At 56.5% G+C, this 13,702-nt stretch overlaps 5 protein-coding genes across 5 annotated transcripts; 4 read left to right on the top strand and 1 right to left on the bottom strand.

The window, feature by feature from the left end:
• Window position 1: 1 nt before the first annotated feature.
• BO66DRAFT_357652 (RNA recognition motif domain-containing protein) lies at window positions 2-2,076 on the top strand. The gene is made up of 4 exons (XM_025644907.1): window positions 2-480; window positions 795-1,101; window positions 1,172-1,408; window positions 1,462-2,076. The coding sequence occupies exons 1-4, from the start codon at window positions 266-268 to the stop codon at window positions 1,813-1,815; spliced, it is 1,113 nt and encodes a 370-aa protein (XP_025499856.1). The 5' UTR covers window positions 2-265; the 3' UTR covers window positions 1,816-2,076.
• Window positions 2,077-2,649: 573 nt separating this feature from the next.
• Window positions 2,650-4,461, top strand: BO66DRAFT_431543 (GTPase-activating protein GCS1; the record flags this gene model as incomplete). Its single annotated transcript, XM_025650589.1, has 5 exons — window positions 2,650-2,711; window positions 2,868-2,936; window positions 3,075-3,800; window positions 3,860-4,290; window positions 4,452-4,461. Exons 1-5 carry the CDS (start codon window positions 2,670-2,672, stop codon window positions 4,459-4,461), a joined length of 1,278 nt encoding a protein of 425 aa, XP_025499855.1. The 5' UTR covers window positions 2,650-2,669.
• Window positions 4,462-4,806: 345 nt separating this feature from the next.
• On the top strand, window positions 4,807-7,849 carry BO66DRAFT_394899 (uncharacterized protein). The gene is made up of 3 exons (XM_025648102.1): window positions 4,807-5,081; window positions 5,163-6,100; window positions 6,167-7,849. Exons 1-3 carry the CDS (start codon window positions 4,941-4,943, stop codon window positions 7,470-7,472), a joined length of 2,385 nt encoding a protein of 794 aa, XP_025499854.1. The 5' UTR covers window positions 4,807-4,940; the 3' UTR covers window positions 7,473-7,849.
• Window positions 7,850-7,861: 12 nt separating this feature from the next.
• On the bottom strand, window positions 7,862-10,818 carry BO66DRAFT_423076 (mitochondrial elongation factor MEF2; the record flags this gene model as incomplete). Its single annotated transcript, XM_025650094.1, has 2 exons — window positions 7,862-10,745; window positions 10,809-10,818. 2 exons carry the CDS (start codon window positions 10,816-10,818, stop codon window positions 7,942-7,944), a joined length of 2,814 nt encoding a protein of 937 aa, XP_025499853.1. The 3' UTR covers window positions 7,862-7,941.
• Window positions 10,819-11,073: 255 nt separating this feature from the next.
• On the top strand, window positions 11,074-13,390 carry BO66DRAFT_190064 (retromer subunit VPS17). The gene is made up of 4 exons (XM_025642446.1): window positions 11,074-11,177; window positions 11,255-11,767; window positions 11,819-12,272; window positions 12,328-13,390. The coding sequence occupies exons 2-4, from the start codon at window positions 11,312-11,314 to the stop codon at window positions 13,194-13,196; spliced, it is 1,779 nt and encodes a 592-aa protein (XP_025499852.1). The 5' UTR covers window positions 11,074-11,177; window positions 11,255-11,311; the 3' UTR covers window positions 13,197-13,390.
• Window positions 13,391-13,702: the final 312 nt, after the last annotated feature.

Raw genomic sequence — 13,702 nt, 5'->3', positions numbered from 1 at the left:
CCCCCCGTCAACTTTCGTATCTAGGGCACCAAGCTACCCTTTTCCTTCCTCCTTCTCTTCTCCATCTTCCCCCCCCTCTTCAAGTTAATTCCCACTTCCAATCCTCAAGCACAAGGCAGCCTCAAGCTCTCCTGAGTCCTTTGTTGCATCCCGACACACAGCTACACACATCCCCCGGTCAAGTCAATCCGCGCGCGCAAACCTCCCCCCCACCTTACCACCTCAATCACCTATTTCGACCTTTTGTGTGTCCTCAGCCTTCAAGATGTCTACTGCCGTTGAAAACACCACCGACAACGTCGCCGCTACCCCCGCCGCCACCGCCCCGGAGGCTACTACCAACGGCACTGCTCCAGCTCCTGCCCAGTCTACGGACGCGGCCGCCGCCAGTGCCGATGAAGGACGTCGGTTGTACATTGGGAACCTCGCTTATGCGACCACTGAGGGGGAGCTCAAGGAGTTCTTCCAGAACTACAAGATGTAAGTGTTGCTCCTTCCCTGTTGCTCGCGCTTCCGTCCACCTGGCCTCTTCCTTCTCTTGGTCTGAGCGGCGTCCAACCCACGGCCCACGAGTAACTGGGGATGATCGCGCACAATCAAAAATAATATGATTCCCGTGCGCACTTGGGGTTTCGCTTTGGCAGTGGCCGTCTTCGAATTTGTAGCCCCTTTAGTGGACACTTTGCCTTGGACACTTTGCCTTGGACGCTTCTGTTACCACCTTCTGCCTGACCCGTCTCTACAGATAAATGGTCTCTAGCTTACCGCAATACTAATTAACTGTCATCACCTAGTGAGAGCGTCTCCATTCCTGTGAACCCCCGTACCAACCGTCCCGTTGGCTATGCCTTCGTGGACTTGGCCACCGCTCACGAGGCGACCGCTGCTATTGAGGAGCTGTCTGGAAAGGAGATCCTTCAGCGCAAGGTCTCCGTGCAGCTCGCCCGCAAGCCTGAGCCTGCCGAGGCCAAGGCTGAGGGTGCCGCAAGTGGCGGTGAGGGCGCCAGCGGTGCTGAAGGTCGCAAGAGATCTGGTGGTCGTGCCCGTGGCCGTGGCCGTGGCCGCGGTCGTGGTGGCCGCCTGCCCCGTGGAGGACGCTCGGTAGGTTCTATTCGCAACTTGTCGTGATTTCGTAGTACTCTTTAGGCTAATACTTGCTCTCGGTTTCCAGCCCCCAGCCCAAGCTGAGCAGGCCCCTACCGAGCCCATCAACGTCCCTGGTCAGGTCGCCCCCTTGACTGAGGTCACCAACCAGAACGAGACCGTTGCCGCTCCTGAGGCTGGCAAGCAGGCCGGCAAGCCCCGTGTTCCTCGTGCTCAGAAGCAGCGTGGCCCTCCTGAGGATGGAATCCCTTCCAAGACTAAGGTTATGGTGGCCAACCTCCCCTATGACCTGAGCGAGGACAAGGTATGATCTAGTCGACGTATGCTGGCACTGTGCATGACTAACCCATCTTATAGCTCAAGGAGATCTTCGCCGACTACCAGCCCGTTTCCGCCAAGATCGCCCTCCGCCCCATCCCCCGCTTCATGATCAAGAAGCTCCAGGCTCGCAACGAGCGCCGCAAGGGTCGTGGCTTTGGCTTCGTCACCCTCGGTTCCGAAGAGCTCCAGGAGAAGGCCGTGAACGAGATGAACGGCAAGGAAATTGAGGGCCGCGAGATTGCTGTCAAGGTTGCCATCGACAGCCCTGGCAAGGAAGATGATGCCGTCCCGGTGACTGAGAAGACTGAGAAGACCGAGGAGGCCACCGAGGCCACCGAGGCTCCAGCTCAGGAGAATGCTGCTCCGGCGGCTGCTGCTGCTGCTGAGTAAAGGACAAGTTCGTTCCCCACCTGAACGAGTGATCCCTGATGGAATAATCAGGGAGGGATCGAGGTGACGACAGAGTCGGGACCCGTCATCTGGAGGCGGTATCTAGTCGTGGTCGTTCGTCAGGCGGCCAGTGTTGTCATTTTTCCAGTCGGGGGTTGGATAGATGACAAGACAGCCACCGAAAACGTTCTACTGAAAAAGTTGTGGACGATTTCATCCTGATTGAGTTGGTCTGCGCCGGAGGAGTGGTTTTTTTTTTTTCAACTTTTCTTTCCAATAACCTATCTTATGTCTTGCTATATACGGATTCCCGAAAAGGCTCCGTGCGGTGAGGCGGGAGACGAAAACCCCGTAATGTGTGGTGGTGACGGAAGAACCTGGCTTTTGTTCACGAATCTTGCTCTTGTGCTCCTGTATCTTAGCCCCCATTTATCGAAGTGATGATTAGCCGCAAGGCTGGCCTTGTAATGATGAACTGGTGTCTCTGTTTGTTTGTTGTAGTTGAGTAAATTGGTCGTGAATATGTATGACATCGACCCCGCCAAGCACGGTAGAATTCTCAGACGACGAGATGCATGCATTCGAGTGAGCTACTGAGTAAATGATAGATCTTGTGGTGGGTGGGTTGGACAGGGTGAAAAGCAGCAACCGCAGCCCGCGGCAACAACAGAGGCAGCGCCGCCGATCGGCTCCCGCTCGCTGCCCGCCTGTCGCGGCTGCACTTGGCCTGAAACCACCACTTCTTTCTTCCACCACGACAAACAAAAGCAGCAGAAGGCAAATCAATCGCTCTCCTGTCCCGCAACCCCTTCAGTGTTTAGTCTGTTTCTTGATCAGTGAGTTCCTGAGCTGCCATGTCTCGCATGTGGGAGGTTGATCCGGAGACGAGGGCCAAGGTGAGCGAGCCACTTGCTTGCTTGTTGTTACTGCTACTATCACCACCTCCCTCCCTCCCTTACCCCTCGATGTCCCCGTCCTTCCCCTCCCTCAACTGTACTCGAATCGTCGTCACCCTACGTCTTGACACATTACTGACTGGTCACTATCATCAGCTTCTCCAGATCTCCAAAACCAACGGAAACGACAGATGTTGCGATTGCGGCGCTCCCTCGCCCCAATGGGTGGGTTAATGACTGCCTGCCCCTTGCTGCACATCCATCTTCATACGTCACCACACCACCCCATTCCCACACTCCTTCGACATCACGCCCTGCTCGGCTAGAGTTGCTTCCACATGCTAACCCGCTTGCCTTATCCAGGCATCGCCCAAGTTTGGGACCTTCATCTGCCTTAACTGCGCCGGTACCCACCGCGGCCTAGGAGTGCACATCTCCTTCGTACGCTCCATCACCATGGACGCCTTCAAGACCGCGGAGATCATGCGCATGGAACAGGGCGGTAATGAGCCCTGGAAATCCTTCTTTGACGCTCACGTTATCACTCAATCCGAGGGCCGCACCTTCGAAGACTCCACGATCAAAGAGCGTTACGAGGGCGAAGTCGGAGAGGAATGGAAGGAGAGGCTATCTGCCAAGATTGAGGGGAGGGAGTATGTGCCAGGCCAGACGACTCAACCATCACAACAACCGAAGAAGCAGCCGGAATTGTCGTCACGGTCGAGCACCCCTCTGGCGCGCGGTGGCACCCCCGCGTCCCATGACGGACTCGTCGACGGGGGTGCCGGCGCGACCAAGAAGGAGCGCAACGAGGCATATTTTGCCAAACTGGGATCGGCGAATGCCACCCGGAGTGAGTCCCTGCCGCCATCGCAGGGCGGCAAGTTCACGGGTTTTGGAGGCGGGATGCCGCCCGCCGCTTCGGCGGGACCCGAGCGCACGGGAGGCTCTGGGGCCCTGCCTGGGTTCGATGATTTCCAGAAAGACCCCATGGCAGCGTTGACAAAAGGATTCGGATGGTTCACAACAACGGTGGGGAAGGGGGCGAAGACGGTGAATGATAGCTATATCCAGCCAACGGCCAAGACGGTATGTAACTGGTGAATTATGGTGGTAGGATAGGGCTGACCTCTGAGGGGCAACTACAGATAGCGGAGTCGGATTTCGCAGCGCAGGCTCGTCTGCAGGCCTCCCAACTAGGTCAAAACCTACAAACTGGGGCCCGTGGCGCAGCAGGTCACTTTCACCGTTTTGTGGAAGGGCAGGATGAAGCGGCGGCGGCGGCAGCTGCCCGTCGGGAACGGGGCCGGACTGGAGCCGAGCCGGAAAGAAAGGACTTTTGGGACTCGTTCTCCGCATTGGGAGAACAGGATAGTCATCGCCGGAATGCATCAAGATCGAGTGCGATTGGCACGGCTGCGATGAAGCCTGGTGGTGGTGGTGGAGGTGTTGCTGCTGCTGCGGGTGCTGGAACTAAGGTTGCTGGAACCACAGCGACTACTTCTGCCTCCTCTGGTGCGTCTGAGTCGGGCACGGGGAGAAAGAGCGTCGAGGACAATAGTGGATGGGATGACAATTGGTGAGCTTGGATAGTGGAGGGAGTGGAGGGAGTGGAGGGAGTGGAGGGAGTACTATTGTTGTACCTAGTACTCGTTTAGTTCTTTCTTGGCACCATTTGCACATTATACATTATACATTATACTCATTATACATATATGTATATATATATTCCTTGTTTAGCTTTCACTGAGTACCATTGATATGCATAATCGGACTTTTCTTCCGTCCAAGAAAAAAAGCGCGAGACCTGGTACATACCATCGATTGGATCAAGTCTGAGAAGCACAAGCATACAGTAGTACTAGACTCAGTACATACTATGTATTGCTTACAGCTTGACAAAAAGCGGGGGCGGGGCAGGCGGCGGCGACGAATCGGCGACCCACCAGGCAAGGAACCAGACGCAGGCAAAAACATCCAGCCTCTCATTGTCCAGTATTTTTTGAGTATTTCTAGTATCTCTTACTCGTACTTACATTTACCACCGCACCTGGCACTGCAGAGCTTCGAACTCTCTCTCGAGGTCTCACGTCATCTCATCTCTTTCCGGCCTTCAATCTCCCATCTCCACCCCCCCCCGGCCTTCTTCCCCCACCAACAGGGTCTGAACAACCGAGTACCTTACTATGACAGCATCATCATCCAACTCCATCACCCTTTTTACCAATCATGCAGACAGGTCGGCCTGGAGATCTTAAAACCCTTGCTCCTGCCTATAACATCCTCTCCTCGCGATCCAGCCCGTCCGAGCTTCCGCGCATCAAGAAACGCTCCAATGCTTGTGAAGCCTGCAAGAAACGAAAGACTAAAGTACGTCACTACAGCCTCCCAGCATCCCTGTCTCTTTACAATCTGCGACCTTACAAGTCCTGAATCACTTTTGAAAAACAGTGTCAAGGCACCCAGCCATGCGAGAAATGCATCCAAGCCGGATCACAATGTGTCTTTGCCGAGGAGCTCGACAGGCGGAAGAAACTGGCTCTGAGGCAGGCTGAGCGAGAACTGCGCACCGCTTACGAGCTTTTGGGCCAGATGGTCGTGGCCTCGGATAATAAAGACACTGCCGAACTTGACCGGCTCTCATCGATGATCAAAGGCGGCTTCCTGCGCAGTGAAGGTCCGAGCTCGGTGGAACAGAAGGACATTCCAACCTCTTCCAAAGAACAAGACAAAGACTTAGCCGCCTCGCAATCGACCACAGCTTCCTCGTCGGCGGGCTCTCTTCACGATTTTGCGACCTTGAATGAAGACATCAACCGGGACGAGCGCAGCAGGGCGACCGGCTATATTGGCAGGGGCTCAGAAATCGCCTGGTTGCAGAAGCTCACTGAAGAAGTTGGCAAACTTAGCTACTCGTCCGAGAGCCCGCAGCCACAGCAGGAGACCCTGCCCGAAGATGATATGACTTCGCTTAGTTATCATCTCGACCACTTCAGTTTCTCAAACCTGACTCCCGGGGACCCGCAAGCTCTCCCAACCCGAGCATGCAGCGACCAACTCATCAGCATCTACCTTGCGAAAGTCGACCCATCGTTCCCGCTGCTGAACAGGACCCTCTTCTTATCACAATGTCAACAGGCTTTCACCAAGTCGGAGCCCCCGCGCAGAAAGTGGCTTACAATCCTGAACTTGGTCTATGCCATTGGCGCCAAGTATATGCAGCTATCTGAGAAGGACTGGACCGATGCCATCGATGATCGTACTTTTCTGTCTCGCGCCATAGCTCTCAATGCCGATTCAAGCCTGCTTGGGGAGCATGCGGATCTCCAGCAGGTCCAGATCTGGGTGCTTTATTCCATCTACCATCTCGCTTCCGCCCAGGTGAACAGGTGTGCTCTTCCTTCCTTTGTTGCGGGCCTCTATGATGTGAACGGACAGGGAACTGACTTGACCAGAGCGTGGCATATGGCTGGACGTGCTGCCCGCTGTGCAATAGCATTGGGGCTCAACCTCCGTGGGGTTGGTCTCAATGTAGACGCTACATCAAGGGAGTCCCGCACTCGTCTTTGGTGGTCGCTTTTCATTCTGGAGCAACTCCTCTCCGTGATGACAGGCCGTACCCCATGCATTGAATGGCGGTCCTTCAGTATCCCGGCTCCCATTCCCTTCGACGAAGCACAGTTCCATGGTCCTCAAGCCGCAAAATTTCTTTCCGATCCTGCTTTGCGGGAGCGAACGTTTGTCTTTACCATTCACACCCCCAAATTCCAGGTTGACGATAGAAATCAGGCGCTCCAAGCCGTCGAGCCTAATCGTTCCCTCTATTTCTTCTACGTGGCCGACCTTGCTGTGATTAGCCATGCCGCCGTCAACGCGGTCTATAGTCTTCATTCGTCCTTTGGCTTGCCGAGATGTGCCAGTGACAAAATCATCCATTTTCAAGGAATGTTGAGAGACTGGCTGTCTAGCCTTCAGCCTTGCTTCAAGTTTTCTGACAGCAACGGCCGGCTGAAACAGACAGCGCCGTGCCCGGAACGGATTGCCCTGGCTCTCGCTTTCTATAGTTCTCAGATTATCTTGAACCGACCTTGCCTCACCCGTCCTGATATGAAGGAGGGCACTCAAACCAGGTACCCGCGCTCTCCATTTGCCGATGCCACGGCCCTGGTCTGCCTCCAGTCTGCCATGGACCTGACTGCCATCCTCCCCGACCCCCCTAACATGGACTGGCTGTGCGAAATGACACCCTGGTGGGCCGTCCTGCACTATATCATGCAAGCCATCGTCATCCTGCTGATTCAGCTATGCGTGGGCCCCGTGGATGTGCAGAGGGGGCCTATGACCGAGGAAGGTCAAGGATCCGTGGGCACGGCCGAGGAGCCCGAGGAGGTCCTTGAGCGGGCGAAAAAATGCCTGCGCTGGCTCCACGCGATCGCCAACCGGAGCCCCAGCTCCCGCCGGGCGTTCATCTCCTGCGAGCGCCTCCTGCACCGCATCGCCACCATCCAAGGCTTCGATCTGAACGGGATCCCCCAGACCGCCACCTTGGCCGGCCGCACCGACAACGGCGGTCTGGAGCACTACTACGCCCAGCGCGGCGGCGCCCAGCAATCGGAGTCGGCCTCTTCGGACCCCTTGCGGGAGACGCCGTGGTGGGGCGCGGACTTCACTTACTCGGAGCCGGACGTGGAGGAGCAGGCGATCCGGCCGTTTAGTTTGGATCCGACGTTGCTGGAGTTCTTGGAGACTGTGATGGAATGATTCTCTTGCAACTCTGCTCAGTCGTATTGGCTGCTATTATGAAATTGTTTTTCCTTTTTTTTTAATGCCCCCAGCAATGAGATGAGATGCTATGTTTCACAAATACCATGTTGTGTGTTGTGTTGTTTTCCTTACTTGTCACTATTGGCTCTCTGATGGTGGATTGATGGTTACTTAATTTGGAGACTTGCTTCGACTTGATTCAATATCAAGGAGAAAAAAAGTCTATTCTTGTGTTCTGTTTCATGAATACCGGTGATTCACTCGTTCCGGAGATCTAAAGGAGTTTGTCCGTCCATGTATGTGATCTCGAAAGCAAAGTCGTTTCAGCTATTCAAAGGAAAACAAGGCTTCTATGCGTAGGACATCTACCCAGCCCTTCAATTTGCGGCAATTATAATACATGTCTGTTCTCTTTTCTACAGGGCCACGACCCCTTGCAGGGATAGAGGAGAGAAATACTAGGTAGCTAGTACCCACCCCTCAACTCGGACACCACCGCCTTCTGACGCGGGCCACTCATCTTCTCGAACCGATCGACGCTCATGACGAACGTGCCGCGCCCGGCACTCAGACTGCGGAGGTGCTTGAGGTAGCCCACCATCTCCTTGAGGGGCACCTTGGCGGTGATGGTGCGGGGCCGGTTAGCGGTATCCGGTAGGGCAGCGGCGGCTGAAGAGGAGCTGGCGCTTGTGCCGAGGTGAGCGATGGTCGGGGTTTCGAAGGGGTCGGGCGGGGCGTAGACTTTGCTGGGGTCGATGGGCGGGAGGTCTTCGTAGGGGATTATGTTTGGTGCTGATGTGGTGGATAAGGTGGAGGATGCAGCGTCCGTGGATGGGAGCGGGATGTCCTCGTCCAGGGAGATTATGTGGCCGCCCCGCGCGGAGGAGATGTCGTGCACGACGGCGCCGAGGCTGGCTTCGTCGATGCTGATGATCACGTTCATCACGGGTTCCATCAGCGCGGTGCCAGTACCGGGGTTGGTGAGGAGGGAGCGGAGGGCGGTGGTGGTGGCCAGGCGCGCGGCCGAGGCGACGGCCGACGGGGTGCTCTCGGTGCCGAAGAGGTGCGAGGCCGCGTCCAGCGTGAGGTGCACGCGGGTGTTGTGCATGGGGAACGAGAACTGCGGGCCCCGGGCTAGGGCGGCGATGCAGCCGTTCAGCAGCGAGCTGCGCAGCGTGGCCACGTCGAGCCCGACGGGCAGGATCGCGCTCTCCTCGATGCCCTTCCGGTTGCGCATGATCTGGAGGCCGGGGGCCTGGATGCTGATCTGGTTGCCGTCTTGGGTTTCGAGTAAGAGGGTGTCCGCGTCGGTGGGGGGCAGGCCGTCCAGGTCCGGGTCGAACGCGGAGACTGATGCGGTGCATCCGGCTTTGCCCTTGCGGCCGGCGACTTCCTTGTCGAAGATCTTGGTGACGGGCTCGGAGTCGCCGGTGGGACACTCCCGGTAGCCGATCTCAATGCGGCCCACGGTGGCTTTGGCTTTGAGCTCGTTGATCAGCCGGTCCCGCGCGATCTCGAGGTGCAACTCGCCCATCCCGCTGAGGAGCGTCTGGCCGCTGTCTTCGTCGACCGTGACGTGCAGGCTCGGGTCCTCGCGGAGGAGCATGGCGAGGGACTCGTGGATGCGCTTCTCCTCGCTGAGGCTGTGGGGCTCGACGCTGGCGAAGAACACGGGCGGAGGGACCTTGATGGGTCGGAGTTGAAGAGTGTCGAGCGGTTCCGGGGGTGTCTGTCGGTTGGTGGCGTAGGAGACCAGCGTGTCGCCCGTCCGGGCGTGTTTGAGTCCCACGACCACGCCGATGTGGCCCTCGGGGATGGAGTCGACCTCGACGGCGTCGTTGGCGTACATCTTCAGCAGGCGGGGAGCCCGCTCGGTGACCTTCAGGTTGGTGTTGTACAGCGCGCAGCTGCGATCGAGTCGTCCCGAGTAGACACGCACGTAGACCAGCACTCCGCGCTTGGCGTCGTTGACCACCTTGAAGGCTAGGGCACAGCCTTGGAGCTTCTCGATGGCGTTCCGGGATTCGGTCTGCACGACCGACTTCTTCTTCTTCGCCTGGCCCTTGGCCGAGGAGGCCGCCACCTTCTGTTCCACGATGAGATCGCCGGACAGCAAGCGTCGCAGGCCGCCCGTGACGCCCCCAATGCTGACTTCGGGATCCGGGGTCTCGACCGGACTGGGCAGGAGATTCACGACGGCGTCGAGGAGAGGTTGAACACCGACATTGCGGAAACTGGCGCCGGCGAACACGGGGATGATCTTCCTGCCCTGCTCCTGGAGAAGGCATCGACGCAAGCTTTGCAGGATCTCGTTGGCAGGCACAGCAAGGTGATCTTCATCGTGCTCGAAGAATTGCTCGACCATGAGCTCATCGTACTCACTGAGCAGCTCGACGAGAGCAGTCCTTGCCCGTTTGAGTTCCTGAGCCAGCCGACCCTCCTCGGCCTCCAGCTGCTGCAGGTTGAGCATCTTGACTGACTTGCCATCTCCGTCCTCCCACCGGAGACCTTGAAGATTGATCACATCAGCCACACCGACAAAACGACCGTCCCCGCCTTCGAACCACGGAATCTGACAGACAGCCGGCCACCCTGCCAGCCGGGATGCGACCTCCCGGACCGTCCGGCCGAACGCTGCGCCATCTCGATCTAGCTTGTTGATGTAGACGATCCTGGGAATGCGGTAGGTGCTGGCTTGGTGCCAGACCTTCTCCGTTTGAGCCTCAACACCGGCCACACCATCGAGGATACACACTGCGCCGTCCAAGATGCGCAGGGAGCGCAGAACTTCGAATGTGAAGTCGGCATGCCCTGGCGTGTCAATCAGATTTACAATGTGTGAATGAGCAGAGCGAGGGGCTTGCAGGCCCGACTGGTTCGCCTCCCCGGCTGCTGTTTGGGGTGGCCAGTGGAAAGTGATAGCCGCAGACTGAATGGTGATTCCACGCGCCCGCTCAGCGGGCAGAAAGTCGGTCACCGTGGAGCCCTCATCCACGTCTCCAATTCTTCGGGTGAAGCCACTGTAGTAGAGCATGCGCTCTGTGGTCGTGGTCTTGCCCGCATCGATGTGGGCAATGATACCGATATTTCTCGTTCGGTCAAGATTATCCTCTTGCCTTCGCAAGGCAGAGCTTGAGAATTTCTGGAGCTGAGGAAAACATGATTTCCGGGTGCATTGCATCACATGGTTTCCCAAGCGACCGGTCAATGCTTGCCCCTGTTGTAGAGCAATTGGCCGCGCCGCCGGGTGAGAGGCGCGCAACAGAAGTGCTGCAACCATCAGGGACGGTGCTTGCCCACAGAGCGCTTGTCAATCTGAGTTGAATTATAGACTGTGGACCATGACTCTGGAGAAAGAAAGGGCCAAGCAAGGTGCTCAGTCTGAGCTGTTTTGGACCCACAATGGCTAAGAGGAAGGACAATGTAGAGGTCAAAGCAATTAATTGATCAAGAAGTAAAAGGAAATAATGGATAAGTTAAAGTATTGAAGCCTCGGAGCGGATCCAGTGACCCGTTGATGCCTGGTTGATCAGGCCGACTAGTTACGTACTGTCTGTCACATCCTCAATCAATCAATCACTTCCCCATCGCTTCCTCCGTTGTCCCCTTCTTCCCCCTCCACATCTATCTGACACAATTGCCCTCTCCAACTCCTGTTATCCACCCCCCCAACTCTCTCCAGTACCCCTGGAGTCTTCACTGGTATGTTGCATTAGTCAATCGCAGGTTCACATTCCATAGTCTAGTATGATGCTGATTGATGTCTGCCTGGCTCACAGCGCGGTGTAGACGTTGTCGCATCAATTCCTCCCCTCCCCTCCCCTCAGACAGCCACGATGGACTACTCCGCCATCTCGCACGATCCCGACCATCCTGCAGGCACCTCGCCCTGGGCCTCGCCCCGACCAACGCAAACTACTTTTGCTGCGACGAGCGATATCCCCTCGTCTCCATTACCCCCGCAAGAGCATTCCCCCTACGGCGCCGATAGGGAGCCGCAGCCTGCCGACGGGTCGGGCGCCAGAGAAGATGGATTCGGCTCCCAGAACAACTTGTCTGGCCAACTGCAAAACACCCACCTTGGTGGTCCCAATGCTGGAGAGCAACCGTCGCATGGTGCCCAACAGCAACAGCCCCAGGCTCAGCACCCCCGATCCCAGATCCCGACTCGTTACCAAACCGGACCCAGACAGAATGCCAGGCCCCCTGCCCCGGCCTATAGAATACAGGCGAAGATTACTGGGCTAGAGCGAACTGGCAAGAAGGATCCTATCCTGCGCTTCGATGTCCACGTGAGTTGGTCCTTGGTTCCGCCACCTGCGCATACTGACCACAACTTCTAGACCAATGTCCCCAAATTTAGAACCACCCAGTACCGTGATGTTCGACGCACCCATAGCGAGTTTGTGAAGCTCGCCGATCACCTTATCTCCGCCAATCCCGAGACCTTCGTACCCGCCGTACCATCCCCATTGACCCCGGCCGGGGCCGGAACCGAAGAAGATGAAATTCGGGTTAAAGCCTCGATGCAGCGGTGGCTGAATGTGGTTCTGAGCAATGAGGTATTGATTCACGACGACGAAGTGATCCTGTTTGTGGAGAGTGATTTTGGGTACAGTCCTGTGGTGCGCATGAAACAACCCGCCACCGGTGTCCGGAGGAAGGTCTTGAAGCAATTCGCGCCCCCTCCGGACGACACCCCGGAACTACAGAATGCCCGACCTACTGTCAAAATGTTCTATCTGGGTGCTATGGATGCCAGCCACAAGGTTGATCGCGTGGTTAAGGGTCGTAGAGGTGTGTTTCAAGGATATGCAATTCCGAAGAATGCCCAGTGCTAATTGATGTGCAGGTTTGGGTCTTGCTGAATCCGACTTCGGCGTCAAGCTGGGCCAGATGCACGTGCAGGAGACGCACCCGGGACTAGCCAACGCTTATCGAAAGCTGGGAAAGATCATTCAGACGGTCGGAGATTTCCATGCTGTTCAGGCGACCGCGGAAGCTACCACCCTTGGAGATCCCCTTAGCTACCATTCCTCGGACGCCTTTATTGTCAAAGAAACTCTTACGAACCGTCATATCCTGCTGCGAGAGTTGATTCAAGCTCAACAAGCTACTCGCAGCAAACGTGCTGCCGCCGACCGGCTCAAGGTCAGCTCCTCTGTGCGCCCCGACAAAGTTGATGAGGCTATCAACGCGTTGGATGAGGCGCAGAGCCACGAGGACTTCTTGACCAAGAGAACTCAGCGCGTCACGTCGAATCTGCTGCTGGAGAAACAGCGCTGGTTTGAGCGAACATCCAGTGACCTGCTCGCTAGCTTGCGCGAGTATACTCTACGTCAAATTGAATCGGAGCGCCGCACCCTGGCCACCCTCGAGAGTGTTCGACCCGATATTCGGGCAATTGATGCCTCTGGAGGACTAAGTCGTCTGGGCCGTGAATCTCATCCTGCTGCCCGACGATCGAATTTGGGCTCGAGCCAAGGCCCCAAGGGCGACGCATGGAGCGGAATCCCTCGTCGCAGCGATAGTCTTGGACGTAGCATGAGCGGCAGCTTTGTTGCACCTCCCCTGGATGATGACGAAGAAACGAATGGCAGTGGAAGTGCCAAGGGTCGATTGCGCTCGGCCAGCGGGGTGAGTTCGATCGCTGAGGAGGAGGACGAGGACCGGTTGGACGCGCGCAATGCGGCGAGTCGCCTAGCCACGAGTACCTTTTAGTAACTCATTGTAAATTATGGGCATATTTGTATGCGAGATTCCCCTTTGACCATGATTTTCTTCTGTTCCTGTCCTCTGTTGCAGCATGTTTGTATGATGATTTGAGTATGCAACTATTGTCCCCCCCCCTTCTTTCATGTTTCTGTGAATTCTGTGCAAATTTTCAATCGGTTATTCTGCTGTGGTTCTCGAAGTCTCCATGTCTGCCCGCATTGAACCCATTGAGTTTGCAACGATTGTTGTTTTCTTTCCCCTGTCAAAGTCACGTCAATCAGCCCCGCCTTTGCATCGGCTACAACGTCATTCAGGAGAGGGGCAAATCTCCCTCATGGTCTCCTGACAGTAGGAATGGCAGTGGAAACTGGAAGATGAGCTGCTGTCACACAGCTCAAGTTGGTCGAGAAGGTGGTCGCGCCGAAGAGGAAGCACTCAATACTATGTACAATGGAACAATGGGCCCAGGAACGTTCTTTTGAGTTCTTCCCACCCCATTCCCACCCCCACTC

Source organism: Aspergillus aculeatinus (assembly GCF_003184765.1).
Source record: "Aspergillus aculeatinus CBS 121060 unplaced genomic scaffold BO66scaffold_54, whole genome shotgun sequence".
Taxonomy (NCBI): Eukaryota; Fungi; Ascomycota; class Eurotiomycetes; order Eurotiales; family Aspergillaceae; genus Aspergillus; species Aspergillus aculeatinus.
This window is presented reverse-complemented; position numbering and strand designations above follow the sequence as displayed.

Coding starts and splice junctions, on each gene's coding strand:
- BO66DRAFT_394899 (XM_025648102.1), top strand. CDS start 4,941: ATGCAGACAGGTCGGCCTGGAGATCTTAAAACCCTTGCTCCTGCCTAT. Junction 5,082..5,162: donor GCAAGAAACGAAAGACTAAA/GTACGTCACTAC, acceptor TTTGAAAAACAG/TGTCAAGGCACCCAGCCATG. Junction 6,101..6,166: donor GCTTCCGCCCAGGTGAACAG/GTGTGCTCTTCC, acceptor TGACTTGACCAG/AGCGTGGCATATGGCTGGAC.
- BO66DRAFT_190064 (XM_025642446.1), top strand. CDS start 11,312: ATGGACTACTCCGCCATCTCGCACGATCCCGACCATCCTGCAGGCACC. Junction 11,768..11,818: donor TCCTGCGCTTCGATGTCCAC/GTGAGTTGGTCC, acceptor CACAACTTCTAG/ACCAATGTCCCCAAATTTAG. Junction 12,273..12,327: donor CGTGGTTAAGGGTCGTAGAG/GTGTGTTTCAAG, acceptor ATTGATGTGCAG/GTTTGGGTCTTGCTGAATCC.
- BO66DRAFT_357652 (XM_025644907.1), top strand. CDS start 266: ATGTCTACTGCCGTTGAAAACACCACCGACAACGTCGCCGCTACCCCC. Junction 481..794: donor TTCTTCCAGAACTACAAGAT/GTAAGTGTTGCT, acceptor GTCATCACCTAG/TGAGAGCGTCTCCATTCCTG. Junction 1,102..1,171: donor TGCCCCGTGGAGGACGCTCG/GTAGGTTCTATT, acceptor CTCGGTTTCCAG/CCCCCAGCCCAAGCTGAGCA.